Source organism: Thunnus thynnus, chromosome 5 (genome assembly GCF_963924715.1).
Source record: "Thunnus thynnus chromosome 5, fThuThy2.1, whole genome shotgun sequence".
Taxonomy (NCBI): Eukaryota; Metazoa; Chordata; class Actinopteri; order Scombriformes; family Scombridae; genus Thunnus; species Thunnus thynnus.
This window is the reverse complement of record NC_089521.1, coordinates 34,649,262-34,667,296: the sequence shown is the minus strand read 5'-3', so window position 1 is coordinate 34,667,296 and position 18,035 is coordinate 34,649,262. Positions and strand designations below refer to the sequence as shown.

The window sequence follows — 18,035 nt, the reverse complement described above, 5'->3', positions numbered from 1 at the left end:
CAATACCTCCCTCTCTGTCTGCTGAAAGTCATCTGCCAGTAGTTCTCTCCTGCTGAAAACAGCCCTGTCTTCCATTTGTTTGTTATCTGGCCTCAGTTCATCCTGTGAGCCTTATCGACCTCCAACTACAGACACTGCAGTCTGTAAAGCCCTCTGCTGCATGTTCTTTAGTTCTTTACTTGGGCTAAAAAGTTTTTTAATATTATCCTGTTAAACCAGAAGTCTTCCTCCAGTGCTGCTGTTCACCATCTCGGGGGCGTCATGTAGTAAAGTGGGCATGTCTTTTAGTAAAGTGGGGGTATCTTTTATTAAAGTGGGGGTATCTTTTAGTAAAGTGGGGGTATCTTTTAGTAAAGTGGGCATGTCTTTTAGTAAAGTGGGCATGTCTTTTAGTAAAGTGGTCTTTTAGTAAAGTGGGAGTATCTTTTAGTAAAGTGGGGGTATCTTTTAGTAAAGTGGGCATGTCTTTTAGTAAAGTGGGGGTATCTTTTAGTAAAGTGGGGGTATCTTTTAGTAAAGTGGGCATGTCTTTTAGTAAAGTGGGCATGTCTTTTAGTAAAGTGGGGGTATCTTTTAGTAAAGTGGGGGTATCTTAGTAAAGTGGGCATGTCTTTTAGTAAAGTGGGGGTATCTTTTAGTAAAGTGGGCATGTCTTTTAGTAAAGTGGGCATGTCTTTTAGTAAAGTGGGGGTATCTTTTAGTAAAGTGGGGGTATCTTAGTAAAGTGGGCATGTCTTTTAGTAAAGTGGGGGTATCTTTTAGTAAAGTGGGCATGTCTTTTAGTAAAGTGGTCTTTTAGTAAAGTGGGAGTATCTTTTAGTAAAGTGGGCATGTCTTTTAGTAAAGTGGGGGTATCTTTTAGTAAAGTGGGGGTATCTTTTAGTAAAGTGGGCATGTCTTTTAGTAAAGTGGGCATGTCTTTTAGTAAAGTGGGGGTATCTTTTAGTAAAGTGGGGGTATCTTAGTAAAGTGGGCATGTCTTTTAGTAAAGTGGGGGTATCTTTTAGTAAAGTGGGCATGTCTTTTAGTAAAGTGGGCATGTCTTTTAGTAAAGTGAGGGTATCTTAGTAAAGTGGGCATGTCTTTTAGTAAAGTGGGGGTATCTTTTAGTAAAGTGGGCATGTCTTTTAGTAAAGTGGGGGTATCTTTTAGTATCTGGTCCGTTTATTGAAGGCTTCAGCAGGAACACGTCATTCTCGTCAGTCCTTCCTGTAAAATGTGACGTTACAAACTAACAGATGAGCGTTGGTTTAAGAGCCGACCGCAGACAATCATCTGTGATGTAAATCAACTACACATTTCACACGCATGTAGCAAACCGACAGACGTGATGTTTCGGACACATTGACTCCACACAACACAGTTTATTGCGTTCACAGGAAGAAGAAACGTACAGCTGAGCCTCCGAGCAGCTCTCAGGTCTGAAGGCTTTAAAAAGGAGCTTCTGTGCTTCCAAACAGCTCAGTGACGTCTGAGAGAGAAAGAAGACGTGAGTCTGTGTTCAGGACCGACGACAAAGTCAGTGTTTCCCACAGGAAGAGAACTTATCTGTGGAGGTCAGAGGTCAGAAACAACCTGAACTCATTAAAACTGATTTACTTGTCTGACAAAATGATTTTAACACAAGATCTACTTACTAGAGTCTTAACTTCAGTCACATGACAACAGGTGACAACTTCATCCACTGAAAGCTCTGGAAAAAAGCTAGTAAGTGGACTTTGTGTTAAGATTATTTCATCAAACTATTTCCAAGAATGAACTTTAACACTCAACTAGATGATTTCTGCTAAAAACAAATGAAACCAGGATGTGTAAACAAAATGCATTTATAAAATGTCTGAACTGGAGAACAATCACAGTTTGTGTTTAAAGCACTTAAAAACAAAAAGTCTTCTGTAGTAAGGGACATTTGAGTGCGAGGGGGTGGCTGTGGCTCAGGAGGTAGAGCGGGTCGTCCATTAATCAGAAGATCGGCGGTTCGGTTCCCGGTTCCTCCAGTCTGCATGTCAATGTGTCTTTCGGAAAGATACTGAACACCAAATTGCTCCTGATGGCTGCAGCATCAGTGTGTGAATGGTTAGTTTCCTCTGATGGGCAGGTTGGGACCTTGCATGTTGGCCCCTGTATCCATTCAGCATATGAATGGATGCGAATGTGATTCAAAGTGTAAAAGAGCTTTGAGTGGTGAAAAGCACTTTACAAGTACAGTCTGTTTACCATTTGAGTGAGTTTTTATCTCCTTCATCAGCAGCTTCAGTCCTACAAGTTCTGGTTCATTTATCCAGAGAAAATACTACAAACGCAGCAGCAAACAGCTTCAAACGTCACTCTACCTGGGAAAGATAAGACGCGCGACATCTGTCTCATGTTATAATATTATATTTAAAAGAGTTAATTTACCATAAAATGACTCAACAAAAACCTGAAATGTTCTGGTGTTTCCTCTGGCTTCTGCAGCAGTGTTCAGTTTATGTTTCTGTCTGTGATTTATGAAGTTTGTTGTAGACGGTGAAGGTCTGAAGATCTGATGTCAAAGTTTAAGTTTCTATTCTGGTTTGTAAATGTAAACGCAGCACTCTGCTGTGACTGGTAGGCAGTTATATTCATGACACAATAATACAAATATTCATTCTGTATTTCCTGAAATATAATTACATGTTGATCTTTAAAAACCCAGAAGACGTTTAACCAACAGGTCCTGCTGTTCTGAAGCTGTTTCAGAATCTTCTGGATGAAAAAATATTCCGTCTGTTGCTTCATGAAAAACATTTTCTTTGTTTTCTGATCCAAACAAATATGGAAGCTGAAAACTGTCGACTCTTCCTGCTCAATTTGTACGACGTGAAACACGACTGAAAGGTTTTATCAGTTATATTTACATATATTGCGTCACTATTATTAATAATTATTTTATATTTTCATACAAAACATGTTCTTACTTTTCAAGGTCTCATGTCCAGGTAGCTGAAAATAACCTGACACTGCACTTTCTGTACAACGCAAGAAAAATATGAACATGTTGTTTTGTATAAAAACATAATAAAAAGTAACATAATACCAATATAACTGATCACACCTTTTCATATTGTTTCACATCTTTTTACAGCCGCCATCTTTGTTTGGATCCAGAAGCAGGTTTCAGTCTTTTTCATGGAGCAACAGACAGAATATTTGTTCATCCAGATGGTTCAAAGATTCTGGAAATATCTCCTGAACATCACAGTTTATTTTCAGATTTTAATTGGATGTTTTGTGCTGTAATGGAAACACATGAGAGGTACAAACTGCTGCCAGACGACTTTTAAATACAAATAAATACAAAAATGGGAAAAATTCAGTTCGGCTCAGACGCCCAAATAAATTCTGCTGTAATTAAAGCAGAACAACAGACTCATCATGTACCAAACACAACAAATCATGATTCGCACTGTGAGGACTCAAGTGTGTGGAGGAGCGAAACAAACTATTTCTGTAACTGATAGTGAACCGAGTGCAACACAGCCGAGGATCATGGGTATTGTAGTATTTAGAAACTAAAACGGACAAAACTTGATTTCTCAGAAACAAAAGTGTAAATAATTGGAACTGATGGTCAGAATTTACAGATCCACTCCTAACATATTGTAAGATATATATAAAATACCTTAAAAAACTTACATCTCCTCCTTCTGCCTCATTAAAAATCCAGAATCTATGAATATGTAAATATATTTCATTTCTACAGTTTTCCTGCTGGACATCAGATGTCTCCTCCTTTACTGTAATGTTCATTCTCAGTGTTTGAGCACTGGAGGCTTCAAGTTTCATCATCACACTGTGTAAGTTGAATACTGGACCATGATTGGCTCCAAACTAGCTGTGATGTCACATCCTGAAAATCAGATTTTCAGTGAGCTCAGAGAAATTTCCTCCTTCAGCAGATGAATGAAAACAAACTCTGCACAGAGACGAGAACAAACATCCAGCTGAAGGAACAAGAACGAACATGTTTCTGAGAGGACGAACTTTAAACATATGATGGTCACATGATCCAAGAGCGTTTCTGTGTTCAGTCACAATCAGGAAATTGTTTAAAGAAAACTGAATACAGAACAAGGAAAAACACTTCACTGATCTATAACAACAGATTTTGAACTCCTTCCACTGCAGCTGCTCACAAGCTGTAAACACATCTAAACACGTCATATGATCGACTTCTTCTCAGCGTAACATGACCCTGACGGTTGGAAACTGAAGTTTGTCACCTTGAATTTGGTCTTCAGGTTGTCCCACTTCTTGGCGACCTGGTCAGGTGTTATCTTCCCCGTCAGACCCATCTCCTCCACTATTCCCCTGCAGACCAAACAACACCAACATCATATAAACACACACGTACAATAACCATGCAGCTGCTCTGTTGTGGTGTTAAACATCTCATTAAACACATGAAGAGGAACCTTATTAAACTGATTATAAAGCTCCAGAGGTTTAATGATCAAAGACTGAACATGTGAACATCAGTGCAGATGTTCTATCTTGTGCTTCTTTACCTCCAGGCCGGCTTGGCGGTGTTCCTCCTCCCGGTGAACAGAGACTCGTTAGCAGCTCGCAGCTCAATTAGTCTCCTGGTGTCGTCTTCAGTCACTGTGACGACGGTTAGAAACCAGTAAAGATACAATAGTTTTAGATATACATCAGATCAGGTCAACATGACAGAGGCAGATCGATCAATTGTTTTGGTGACATCTGCTAGTTCCAGCTTCTGAGGATTTGCTCCTTTTATCCGTTTTAAATCATTATAAACTGAATATTTTTGGGTTTTGGGATGTTGGTCGGACAAAACTAAACATCTGTCGCAGATTATAACGTGATTTTCACTATTATCTGACATTTTATAGACTGTGAATCAAGAAAATACTGCGAAGATTCATAGATAATGAAAATAAAAGTTAGTTTCAGTCCTAATTGTCTCTAAAAAAATCTTCAACAACAGAACCAGTGTAGATGTTCAAGAAGAACTTGACTGATTTTTTTTACTTTGATTACTTTTCCCTCAGTAGATCAATAATGAGGATCTGTGCTGCATCTTTCACCTGAATCTGATCATGTCTACACTGAGCTGTCTGATTTTACACTCAGTTGTTGTTTTTGTCCACAAAGAGTTTCAGGAGGTTTTATAGTCAAACACCTAAATAGAAAAACAGGTAAATATCTTCTTAGTCCTTTTTTCAGTTGGAAACAACAAAACTGCATCACAGTCGACATGACGCCTCTCATATTAGTAATGGAGCTCTTTGCTTTAGAAAGACATTTTTTAGCATCTAACTTCATGTCGCAGTGTTTCCTCTTTATTTCTGTCACAGTGCAGCGCTGCTCTGATGGATCCATGTTTTCTAATAGTTTCAGGACATTTTAGGGTGAAATCTCAGAAAAACAACCACTTTGGTGCTTGTTTCAGCTCAGTACTCGCTCTCCAAGCCCGGAGCTGAAGGTCTAACTCGGGATGCATGAATCACTCACTCACCAACAAGCTCCACGCCACAGACAGTAACCATCCATCAATTTTAATTTGTCCTTTTTAGTAGTTTACTACAACTCGATTCTGATTGATCAACCATGACATTCAACAGTGTAATATAATGACTATCACCCCTATTCAAATCACAAACCTTCTTCGAGAGACATATTTCATGGGGTTTATTTATTTGTACCAGTCAGGGCCGAGTTGTCGGCTGTAATCAGTAGACGAGTGTTTGTTAAGCGGTGGGGGATTCTCCAGGCTCTGGGCAACTGACTCGGTGACTCGAGTCACTTGAAAATCCAACTCTATTTAGTCAGTGACTCATAAAATGTCGAGTCAGTAAAAAGAATCGCACCGCCAATCTCATTCTCAAAGACTGAAAACCTGCTGCTTCACCCACAACACCCTGTTCAGTGAGCCTCAGCTCCTCCCATCAGGCCCACGTCTTCAGGCCTCCAGCTGCAACAGTAACAGAGCGAGGAATTCCTTTATCCCATCAGCCATCGCTCTCTATAACACACAGCAGCACATAAAAACTCCTGGTACTCACAGCAGTACTGTAGTCATTGCTGCACAGTGGAAAGTATGGTATTGTGTATATTTCTGGGCTGCATTGTGTCTTCTCTCACATTGAATCTTTGTACTCCAGGAGCACTGCTGGACGCTGCTGTGTAGTAGTTTAGTGTATTTTATGAAGGATGTGTGCCATGTGTGGACTATGTCTCGGATTGCTTTTTTCTTCTTAGTGTGTGTGTTTCTTTTATTGTGTTTGTTAAGTAAAACCAATTTCCCTAAATTTTAATTTTTCTCTATTTTTCTACATTTCATGGACAAAATGATTAATAGGAACATTTCTAACTAGATTTACTCTCCTCTCCTCACATTTTTTAAAATGTCTTTTTTCATGTATTTATTTCTCCTTGTTGTGCATCTTAAACCTATAATGCAGAACTTATACTTATAAATGAATGTCCGCTACATTCAAGCCAAACAAGTTCACACATTGCTGATTAAACCTATCACTGCCAGATAAATCTCTCTGTATACATATATATACTTCACAGTATACAGAGTTTTTAATCTGGTGGCGAGTTTCCCGCGCTGGTTCACCAGTAGTGATGCATTTTACGTCAACCATTGATGATTGGTTTGCCAGAGCTGAAGGGCCATAGAGCATGAGCACCAGATAGTGAAACAAGTCATTTTGTGGGTTGTGATGCTCAGAAAAATGTATCCACCATTTTACAGCTGTTACAGTACTTCACTGGAGTTACATTCAGGTAACTACTATTTACTCTCACTGCCAGATAGGGGAGACAGAAGTTCCACACTGCAGGTTTAAGTCTGTATGGATTGCTGTTTTCTTGTATTGTCACTTGGTGGCGCTGTTTCCTTGTTGCAAACATGTCTCATATACAGAAAAACATACAATTCAACATATGAGAATAAAGTTTCCAATAATAAATGACTGATGAATAAATATGAACTCAGGTGGAAATGAAATCTATAAATAGACCAAATTACACAGACAATTCTTTCCTGGAAACTTTGAAGAATTAATATGAAATTATAAGAATAATGAAGCTTTAAAATAAAGCGTAACCAAAAACTCAGATGGCGTCCTGGTGGTCCAGTGGTTCGACAAAAACATCTAACAGATCCACAGAAACAAAACAAAGAACACAGATTCAATCAAATATGGTTCATTTATACACAAAGACAGAAAAAATAACTACAATAAAAATAGATGTTATACATGAAGCTGAAGCTTGACACAGGATAAAAACACTGCAAGTTCATTTATTTCCACAGATGTTTATTAGAATTTGGTCTTTGTTTTCCACCACCATCATCCCACCACCCTCCCTTCACAAGTCTATAAAACTTATCAAAACCAACGTTACACAATGTTTTACACAAAACTAACACACACATACAGGAAGAAAATAAACCAGTAAAACAAACATTAGATTCACATTTAAGATGTACAGCATATAAAACAAAAATAATTAGTAGATCAGTGGATAAAATGAGTTTGAAGAAGTGATTTAAAGGAAGATAATGACTTATCAGACTGAGCTCCTCAAACAGGTTGATCCAGAGCCCTGACAGCAAAGACCAGGACCCATATTTATCTGTGCTGATAATCAGCACTAATTCATTTCCCACCACTCAGTGTCAACTTATAGAAAAACAAGCTGCATTCATGCAAATCCTGGCTTTATTGATTGAATGATTCATTAGTGTTAAACTGCTGATGGCAGAGATATATTTCAAAGAGCTGTAAGGACACATAAGTCAACAGGAGGTTTAGCTGGAGATGAGTTGGACAGTGGAGAAGATACATTTCATGTTTTTAATGAAGTTGTGTCCACAGTCCGTTTGCATCATTATCACTGTGTGCAGTGTTGTACAATACATGCAAGATCCTGCACTAATGTAGAAAACAAGATGTAAAGGATGTGATTGGATAGAGCTGGATCACACAGCTGGATCACATGATCTCACCTACAAGTTTAATTATATAGTTATTGTTAAAGCCACCTGATTGGCTGACCAGTGTTTACTTACAGCCTGATGCAAATGACTTGTTAAATATTGTTATGAGATATAAACTATTCATTGTGACATCATATGTTTGCATATAAAAGCTAGATACCTTTAATATTTACACACAGAGCAACTCTGAAATGTCATCTGGAGCCATGAAGAGCCTTTAAAAGTAATCAATCAAATCTTTACAATCAATCCTAAAACAAACAGGTAACCAGTGAAGTGATGATAGAAATGGAGTAATATGATCTCTTTTCCTGCTTTTAGTTCAAAGTCTGACAGCAGCAGTGTTCTGTGCTGGTTTTATAGATATTATTTGAATATGTTTTAATGGTGAAAACAGGACTGGACCAGCTGCTGATATGATCATCAAAACTTAGACTGGAATCAAAAAATACAAAGTTTTTCACCACAGAACCAAGATATGATTTGACCTGCATGCAGGTTTTCTGGACCAATGATAAATTCTTTCACAATTTAACTGAATGAAATTTGTGGACATCCAATCTGTCACATCTGTCACATCTGGGCCCGTATTTATCAAGCGTCTCAGAGCAGGAAATCACTCCTAACTGGCCAAAAATGATCAGAGTGACGCATCTCTGCTTCTACTTTTAGGAGAAAAAGCCTTTTATCAACTTTCCAAACTTGGTAAATGATTCCTATCTCTGCCAATATTTAGGAGCTGCAGGAGATGGAGTTCAGGCAGAGATATTCCCTGAGAGGAGAGATGTTTTGGGAACGCTTGATGACACTGAGCTTATTAAAAGATTGTTTGGACTAAAACAGAATCATTAGTGAGACTGACTTTGTGTGTGATGCAGAGGAGAACACATGATGTTTCTACAGAACATCATTTAAATAAATACAGAACGTCCTCACAATGTTACACTTTATGGTAACGGGGAAAATGCAGCTGTGCAACAGTGACGATTCTGTCAGAAGCGACAATGATGAAAGTCATGAATCAAACTTTGATCTGGCTTAATGCACGTGGTAAAGATAATGAGCATGACGAGGGTCCTCAGTTACAGCCCACTAAAACTTTGATTTACACACAATCATGTCAGCTGCATAATGAAGGATATCTCAACTTCATTACAACAGCTCAAATATTTTATAGGCTTATTTTTTATTGAGGCTCCTTCAAATAACAGCAGAGCTACAGCCTGATATTTGAGAGAGGAGGATGCACCTGAACAATATATGTTTCTATTGTTACGCTGTATTTACCTTCATGTAGAGAACACAAGTTAACTTGGGGTGTAGTTGAAAGAGGAATTGGACAGTGGAAGAGAAGATGTTCTTCATGGAGAGGGTTTGCAACATGTGTCTGTGCAATATGTGCAAGATGCAGCACTATTACAGGCTGTGAAACCATGTGGCTGAACCAAGATCATTTCACACAGCTGAGTCTAATTACCTGTTATCTTCATTAACATATAGGCTACATTTATTTCTCAGGCTTTCTTTACACTTTGTAAATATCATCTTATAATGAATTTTGGCATCATAGTTTTGTTCCATAACCTTGGTAAGTTACCTGCCTGGTTACCTGCCTATACACATAATATACCAAATTACCACTGTTTCATATTTCCAGCTGAGACTGTGAGAAAACTACAACACGTCATCATTATTTCTACTTTGCTGCTCTGACTGTGGTAAAACAGCGATGTCTCACTCTCTCCCAGGAGTAATCCTTCTCCTGCTGACAGTCACGGTAAATTCTCTTCTGCTTCATTAATTAGTTTTAGTCCTCGTTAACTCTCAGTGTGATTCTGAGACGCTTGATAAATATGGGCCCAGGGTCAGAGTCTGACTTATAAAACCTGTTTTTCATCTTTTCTGCATCAAACAGCTCATGTATAACACATCTGTAAAGTGCTGATTCAACGAAATCCAGAGATAACTGTTCAGTTTGTAGTCAGTTAAGAGACTTAAGTGAAGATGACAAAATCCAGATCCAGACTCCGGTCCAGATGGATCATCAGGATCCAGTGGATCCTCTCTCAACACACACTCCTGGATGTTCACTCACACTCTGACAGAGATCATCACTTCCATCTGATGAGAGAAGAAGAAACAACAGAGGTCATAAATCAGTGTTTAGTGAGACTCACTTCATCAGCTGTCAGTCAGTGATGCAGCACATCCAGTATAAAGAGCAGCAGGGACTTCAGTCCTGTTCAGACCAGAAGTGGAACAGCTGTGCAGCGTAGCCTGCTTCCTTTCAGCTCTCATGTTAACGTGTTGGAGTGAACACACTGAGCTCCAAGCTCACACACCTGCACAGACTTTTGCTATCAAGTCTGTTTACTCTGCAGATTTCACTCAAGTACACAGAGGAAATAAAGTGCTGAGAGTCATGAACACATCATTACTGCAGAAACAGAGACATTCACTCATCAGTTTACTGATGGATTTACTGTTGATACATGTCAACTGTTAGAAAAGTTGAAAGCTACAGAGTCTCTGTGGGATTTGAAGATCTTTCCTGCCGTTAAATGATCACATGACAATCAGTCAGAGCTCTCAGCTAAACAGCTGCTGTGATTCCTGGACTTCAGCAGAGGTTCTGGTCTGTATAAAGACCACATGGTTACTAAACGTAATGATGCTTGTGTGAAATCAGAGCCAGTGATTTGCTGCAGTCAGACTGATCTTAGAGCTCTGACAAAGATGAACTGATCAATTCTTTAGTGTTGAAATGAGAGAACAAACACTTTCAGATCAGATTTGATGGTAGGACAGTTTGATGATGAGGACCACTGTCTCTATACATCTTGTAAGGCTATCAGTTGTAATCCAGCTTTATTTCCTGCAGACATGAACACAACAACAACAGTCGTCTTCACATCAACTCAAACACATGATCACAACAAGCTTCTGGCTGATCTGATTGGCTGACTGTTCTCTCTCTCTCTGTCTTTCTGTCCAATCCTGAAGCCTGTCACCATTCTCCTCTCACAGCTTCACTGAGGAAAGCAGCCACTGAGAAGGTTGAAGTTTCACCAGGAAATACTGGATCTTTGCTTTGATACTAACTGTGTTTAATACAATACTGCTGAAACCAGCACGGACTGACTCCAACTCTCTACTGACCTCAGAGTCTCCAGTCTACAGTCTGGACTCTCCTTAAGGTCAGACAGCAGCTTCACATCTTCGCTCCGCAGCTTGTTTCCCCACAGAACCGTATACGGATCCAGCTCTCTCAGATCCAGCTCTCTCAGATGGGATGAGGGGTTGGACTTCAGAGCTGAGGCCAGAGAATCACAGCTGATCTTTGACAAACTGCAGCACCTCAATCTGAATAAAGAATAAATGATGTCACTTTAGAAAACAAAGTTCCTTTTTTAAATCATTCAATGTTTCATAATCTGTTCAGATGTGAAGAAGGTTTAGAAGCTGCTGGAACAGCCTTCAGATGATCTGAGAGGAGCTGAAAATATTTTTTAATATTTTTAAACATAAACTAAAAACCATCTGTTTAGTCTGGCTTTTATGTAGTGTTTTATCATTTTAAGGTTTTATTATTTATACTTATTTTAATTGTCATCATTATTTATTTTATTCTATTTTGTTTATCAACATTTTACTGTTGATCATTATAAATTATTTTTTTAATTGTTTATTAACATTTTACTATTTTACTAATCTATTTATAATGTGTAGTATTTGACAACTTTTTTGTTGTTTTTATCGCTTGTATTATCTTTTATTATTTATATTTTATTATCTTAACTACCCATTTTTTATTGTTGTCTTATTTATTGAACCTTTTTTGCCTTCTTAATTGCTTTGGTGTTCATTAGTCTCTAAATCCATTTTTAACATCCTACGTTTTGTCAGTCGTTTGTGCAGCACTTTGAATTGCATTTTATTTGTTTGAAAGGTGCTATATAAATAAAGTTTGATTGATTCATTGATTGATTGATTGATAGAATGTAAGTTTATAAAATGGAAACTCCAAACAGCTGAACCCAACAAGATGCAGGTTAAAAACTGTCAAATAGAAACAGTGAAAAAGAGCTCTCATTAATATTAATGACAACATGCTGCTACTTCAATAAAGACGTAGTGACTTCACCTCTTAAACTCTGCAGCTCCACCAGTGGCTCCATCTATACAAACTCATGTTGTGCAGCCAAACACAAGTAAAAATGCAAAAAAGACTCAAACATGACACAGCTATATTTTTAGGCCTACATGTGCAAAACAGTTGAGCAAGAATAATAAAAGACCTGCATCACTTGCAAGGGCTTCATCATTATGCACATTTAAAAAACATAAATGCTATCCCATAATGCAACACATGGACTGTCAGTTACATTACTGCCTTCTATTGGATTGAAAATAAGACTCAGTTCTCCTATTTAATCTAAATGATTATAAATAAAATAAAACTCATATATATGTTCCCACCCTCATCCCATTCTCTAATATAACTTCTCAATCGAGGCTCTGAGAGAGTCTGAAAGCCTCTCAGCAGCCTCTGCACTTCCTCTCCAGTAATAATCTCTATTCTCTCAGATTTCCTTTCTGTCTCAGCGGCACAGTTAATCACCATGGACAGAAATGCTCAGAACTTCATCTTGTCCTCACAAAAACAATATTCATCATGCTTCCTACCTGATTAGTTCTCCTTCACTTCTTGAATCTTTTCATTCCTAGCTGCTTCCTCATGGCTCAGCCTTCTCTTGGACCTGATCCTCATGACTTCCATCTTTTTCTTTCTCTTTGGACAGTCTGCTTGCCTCATGTCTCCCCCCACACTGATTACACTGGGGTTCTTTTTCACAGTTTCTGCTGCTGCACGTCTCATCTCCACATTAACCACATATCCCCAAATCATGTCTACACACAAGCCAGCTGTGTCCACATTTCCAACAACGTCTGCACTGAATGGGTTTGGGAACAAACAGCCTTACTGGGTAACTGATATGATCTAAGAATACTTTGTCAGGCAGGATTTCTCATTCAAAATGCAACACACCAGGGGCCTGATGCATAAAACTCTGTGTAGATTCATGACTAAAACTGTGTGTACGCATAAAGCCACAAACATGCAGATGCATTCTTTTCATCAGATTTATAAAGCCGTGCGTACGCATGGTTCTGTTTTATAAATCTCAGTCGTTGAGGAACTGGGCACACGTGCACGAGCCTCATTTCCACTCCCACAATTAACCATAAATGGATGAAGACACACCCTGAACCAGCCGTTTTCATATCAGTTGGTCACCTGCCTCATCAGTCTGTACAGCTGTCAATGAAACAAACGGGAAAGAAGAAGTGCAGTTTCACTAAATTGTGTTGCACCGGTGAGTTTCTCCAACAGCCAGAATAGCTGTCATTACGCGCCACCATTACACACGGCTGTGCGGCTCTTTATACCATCCATATCATTAATTCATCACATGGACTGTAAACCATCGTCAGCAGTAATATCTCAGAAATGGAATCAATGTTGTAGTTTGTAGCTCATATCTAAACCAACTTTACAAGGTGTGCTACAACTAAGGATAAAATAAAAAGAATAATAAGAGCAAAATAAAATGTTGGCTCCTATGGAAATAAAATAATTTCCATAAAAAAAAATAATTAATCAATGTTAAATTAATAAATGTGCCTTTGATTGGCATTTTACAAATACCTGTGTAAACACCCCAAAAGAACCCAAAAACACACACAATCAGTGCAGCTGGTTATCAACCTAAACAAACAACGTTTTACTAAAAGATTCCGTCTCTCAGCTTATATTTCATCTCCACCTCATCACATCAGCCTCAGATCTCTTAGGAAAAACATGTGTACGCCTGGTCTAAAGTTTGCGTGAGGTGTTCACATGGATTTCTCTTTCTTTCTCTCTATCATCACTGTAACTTTAAATTTCTTCTTCTTTCTTCTGTTTTCTTCCTGATTTCTTCCCGCTGCCTCTTTCAGGCTCGTCCACCTCAATCTTCCTTCCGCTGTCCTTCTATGGGACTGTCATGACTCAGGGCAGCTAATATAGCAGCTAGCATCTACCTTACTTTTAAACTTGAAATCAGATTTTTGTGCACATTGTAATAACTCCATTTCCACAAAGTAGACATTTTACACGTCATGCAGTTCTAACTGAACCATTTACAATAAGTAACCACTGCATACACACAACACAGTGCACATGTACACATGTTCACTGAGTAAAGGTGCAAATGCAAAGTTTTCTCTGGATTTCAAGAACCGATTATTGATCAAATAAGAATTGAATTAATCACAACTATTTTATTTATTTTTTGTCCAGCTCTAAAGTTTAGAAGACGGAAACTCCAAACACCTGAACCCAACAGGATGCAGGTTAAAAACTGTTAAATATAAAAGACAAAAAAAGTTTCAGTGGTTCAGAGTGAATTATCCAGTGCAGATTTTTCTTGTTATATGAAGGTTTTAAATGTGCAGCTCAACATTGCTCTGACACAGTCAATGGACTAAACCACTGAAGAAGAAAATAGACTTTCCCATTAAGATCCTCAGTGTGGATCAGCATAATATCAGCTTTATGTCTGCAGTTTAGTGTCACCACAACTGTCACATCATATTAATCTCAGCACAGCAGTAAGAAATGGTGTCTGACCTCAGAGTCTCCAGTCTACAGTGTGGACTGAAGACTCTGAGGTCACCTGCATTGATCTCTGTGTCACTGTGTGTGTGTGTGTGTGTGTGTGTGTGTGTGTGTGTGTGTGTGTGTGTTCTGAAGGATAAATATCAATGATCAGACATTATTCATTAAAACACATTAAAGAATATAATAAAGAAATATTTCTCCTTCATCAAGTAAACTTGATCCATTTAAAACAGATATTAGTTGAGTGGATCTTCTGTATACAGATGTGACTCTTTACCAAAAATTATAAACATTAATTGACTTTAACAACTAACAGTGGACATTTTCTACAGTTTCTTTAAGAATCAGTCATCTTTTATAACTACAGACTAAACTTTGTACGGTAAAAAATGAAAATATGGGAAAAAAAATAACTTCATGGATGTAAGTTATGTATGTACATAAATTAGGTTCAGTTGTTAAACATTAAGATCAACAATAGTAACAGACAGTCAGTGAACTGACCTCAGAGTCTCCAGTCTACAGTTTGGACTCTCCAGCCCAGCAGACAGATGCTCCACTGCTGAGACAGACAGCTTGTTCCGGCTTAGGTTCAGCTCTCTGAGATGGGAGGGGTTGGACTTCAGAGCTGAAGCCACAACTTCACAGTGAGTCTCTGAGAGTCCACAATCAGCAAGTCTGTAATGCAGATAACATACATACAATATTCACTTTAATAATAAATATAGATTCTAGGCATTTTTATCACTAAACAAACTAAGATGTGATGAATAGCTCAGTTATCTCTGTTGGCAGAGCTGGTCGGCCATTAATCACAAGGTTGGTGGTTTGAAACTTGAGCTCCTTCTGTCCACATGTCCAAGTGTCTTTGAGCAACACACTCAATCCAAAATTGTACGTGTATGTGAAAAAATGTAAGTCACTTTGGACAAAAGTGTCTGAAAATGAAAGTAATATAAACGTGTCATGTTGTGATTTACCCTTCAAATCAAAATTGAGTTATTCAGTAACTCTCCTCACTCTCTCTGCTGCTGTACTGCAGACTTTTTAATGTGATTCTCTGTTTTGGTTTCATCTTGCAGACAAAGGCAAAGAAAATGGAGTTGCATTTATGCTTCTATAAAGTCCACAGTGATTGCTTCTTATTTGTCTTAAATGTCTCCTTGCTTTGCTCACTTGAGTCGTATCCTTGCGTCTTAGTCCCTCCCACCTAAGATACAAGGGAGAGATGCAGGAAAAGATGTGAGGGAAGAAGAATCAAGGAAACATGTTTTTGGACGTCCTTTCCTTTCAGGCGTCATCTGAAGTGACGTCAGCTGTCAGTCTACAGGTGTTAACAGCACTTCAGTGTCTTTTGATGTGCTGGACTTTAAATGTGATGTACTGTCTAAAAAATGAATAATGGCGTACAGTTACCACTGCGAGCACAGTGATGTAGTGATGTCCTCCAACATGACAAAAGACAACGTGAAACATCTCTGCATGTTTCTCCTGAAATAAACTGTTTGACAAACATCTGCATGTTATATTGTGAACAGATCCATCAAACAGTTTGTAACTGCTCAGACACTGAATACACATTTCTACTGGCAGCAACTTTTTCTAATATATATTTGTTATTTGCATCTGCATTCATTGATATTCTGTTTGTAAATTCATTATTTAATAATTCATGTTATGATGAGAATGTCTCATAATTTGCAGGAATAATTTAAACTTGTAGTTTATATGTTTTAAGGAAAGAGGAAATATGTAAATATATCTGACATCAATGTTTACTTTCTACCTTGTCACAATCTGGCTCTATGTATCTTCCTCTCAGCTCTGAGTGAGTCTGGCTCTATGTGACTATCTAGTCATGTACAGTGCTGGTTATGGAGCGGCTTGTTTAGTGTTGGCTTAGTTACTCTTCATCTAGACATCAGTCTCTTAGGTTGTATTTAACCATCATCATTTATGTGTTACACTTCTGTTATCCAGTCCTTTTGCTCATGTAATTTTACTCATTCATACGATGAGTTGCCAGTTTTTATGAGCATCTTATTTCACCACAGTAGTGATGTCTGTATATAGTTTGTGTTCAACATTAGATGCACTATGCCACTCCCATCTGCTCTGCTATCACTGCAATCACCTCATTCCCCTCACCTGAGCTTCCCGCCCATCTCCCTACACACAAACTATCAGGAGACAGTTTCGCCTTTCTCACTGCTGTTATATAGGAGCATGTGTTTAGTTTAAGGAATTGTTATGAGGAAAATGTAATCTGAGACACTACTGCATTTTATTTTATAGGAACATCATCTGTCTCATTGTGTTTTTTGTGTTTTTTGTTTTTCTGTTTGCTCTGTGTTTCCTTCCTGTGTTCATGTACTCCTCCCCAGCCTGCTTTTCCCTCCTCACTTTCCCTCCACACCTGCCCTGCATCAGCCTCGTTAGTCCTGCCCTGCTCCCTGTGTCTTCACCAGCCAATCAGCTTCTTTCCTGTTCTCCTGCTCCACCTGCACCTCATCCCCTCTTTAGTTCAGTTTGTATTGTTGGAGATAAAGAAGCTGGAGAAGGATATAAATAAGTGGAAACCGCTTAGAGTGATCACGTCTGTCCGGGTCAAATATCACTATAATATCATAACCTTTTCTTTTTCTTTATTTCTCATGCAGAAAACCATCTAATTGACATGTGTATATTTATTAGCCTACATGAATATAAAGTTACTGAATTTTATTGACTGTTTCATGATACAGTACAGCTGTTTCAAATGCATTGTGAGCATTTTTGAAGCAGCAGGTTCTGACTTTTGCCAATGACAAGTTTCTTATTTTCCCCGGCGGCAGAACAGGTGAAGAGAGCAGTGAATTTCACTTAAATTTCTTCCCCCCTTTTATTGTCATACGCTTCGAGGGGACAACGTTTGTCACTGAGAGAAAATGACTTTCTGTCTCTGTCATGATGTCAGTGTTCACGCAGCAGCAGCCGCTTATCATGGGAGTAAAGTACAAAAATAGATTTACGTGGTTTAAAATGTTTTTCCATATGTTGTCATGTATGAAGAGACAAAATGATCACTGTAGGTGGACTACTTGATTTCTATAGGTGACTTATTTAAACAGCATAAATGTTGTATATGAATGATTCTGTCTCAGAGCTTTTTGATCCATATAAACAGCTGATCACTGTAACTGTGATCACTATAAGCAGTTAATACTGTATACATTTAAACACAGCAGAAGGTCATGGTTTGGACTTTATTTAATTTTCTTTTTGTCTTCACAGCTTGAACAAAATGAGTGAATGAATAAATAAATAACTTCAAAATAACGCTGGCACACTTTTATTTCTTAAATTATAAATGCTGAGCATTTAAATAAAAGG

General features: G+C 38.2%; 1 protein-coding gene across 6 annotated transcripts in view; it reads right to left on the bottom strand.

Annotated features, from left to right (window-relative positions):
• Positions 1–18,035, bottom strand: part of LOC137183701 (protein NLRC3-like) — a 247,621-nt gene that overhangs the window by 145,350 nt on the left and 84,236 nt on the right. For all 6 annotated transcript variants that reach the window (XM_067590943.1, XM_067590946.1, XM_067590944.1 and 3 more), the window contains exon 10: positions 15,168–15,341. In XM_067590943.1, the coding sequence (XP_067447044.1) occupies positions 15,168–15,341 (174 nt within the window). The remainder of the gene's footprint in view (positions 1–15,167; positions 15,342–18,035) is intronic.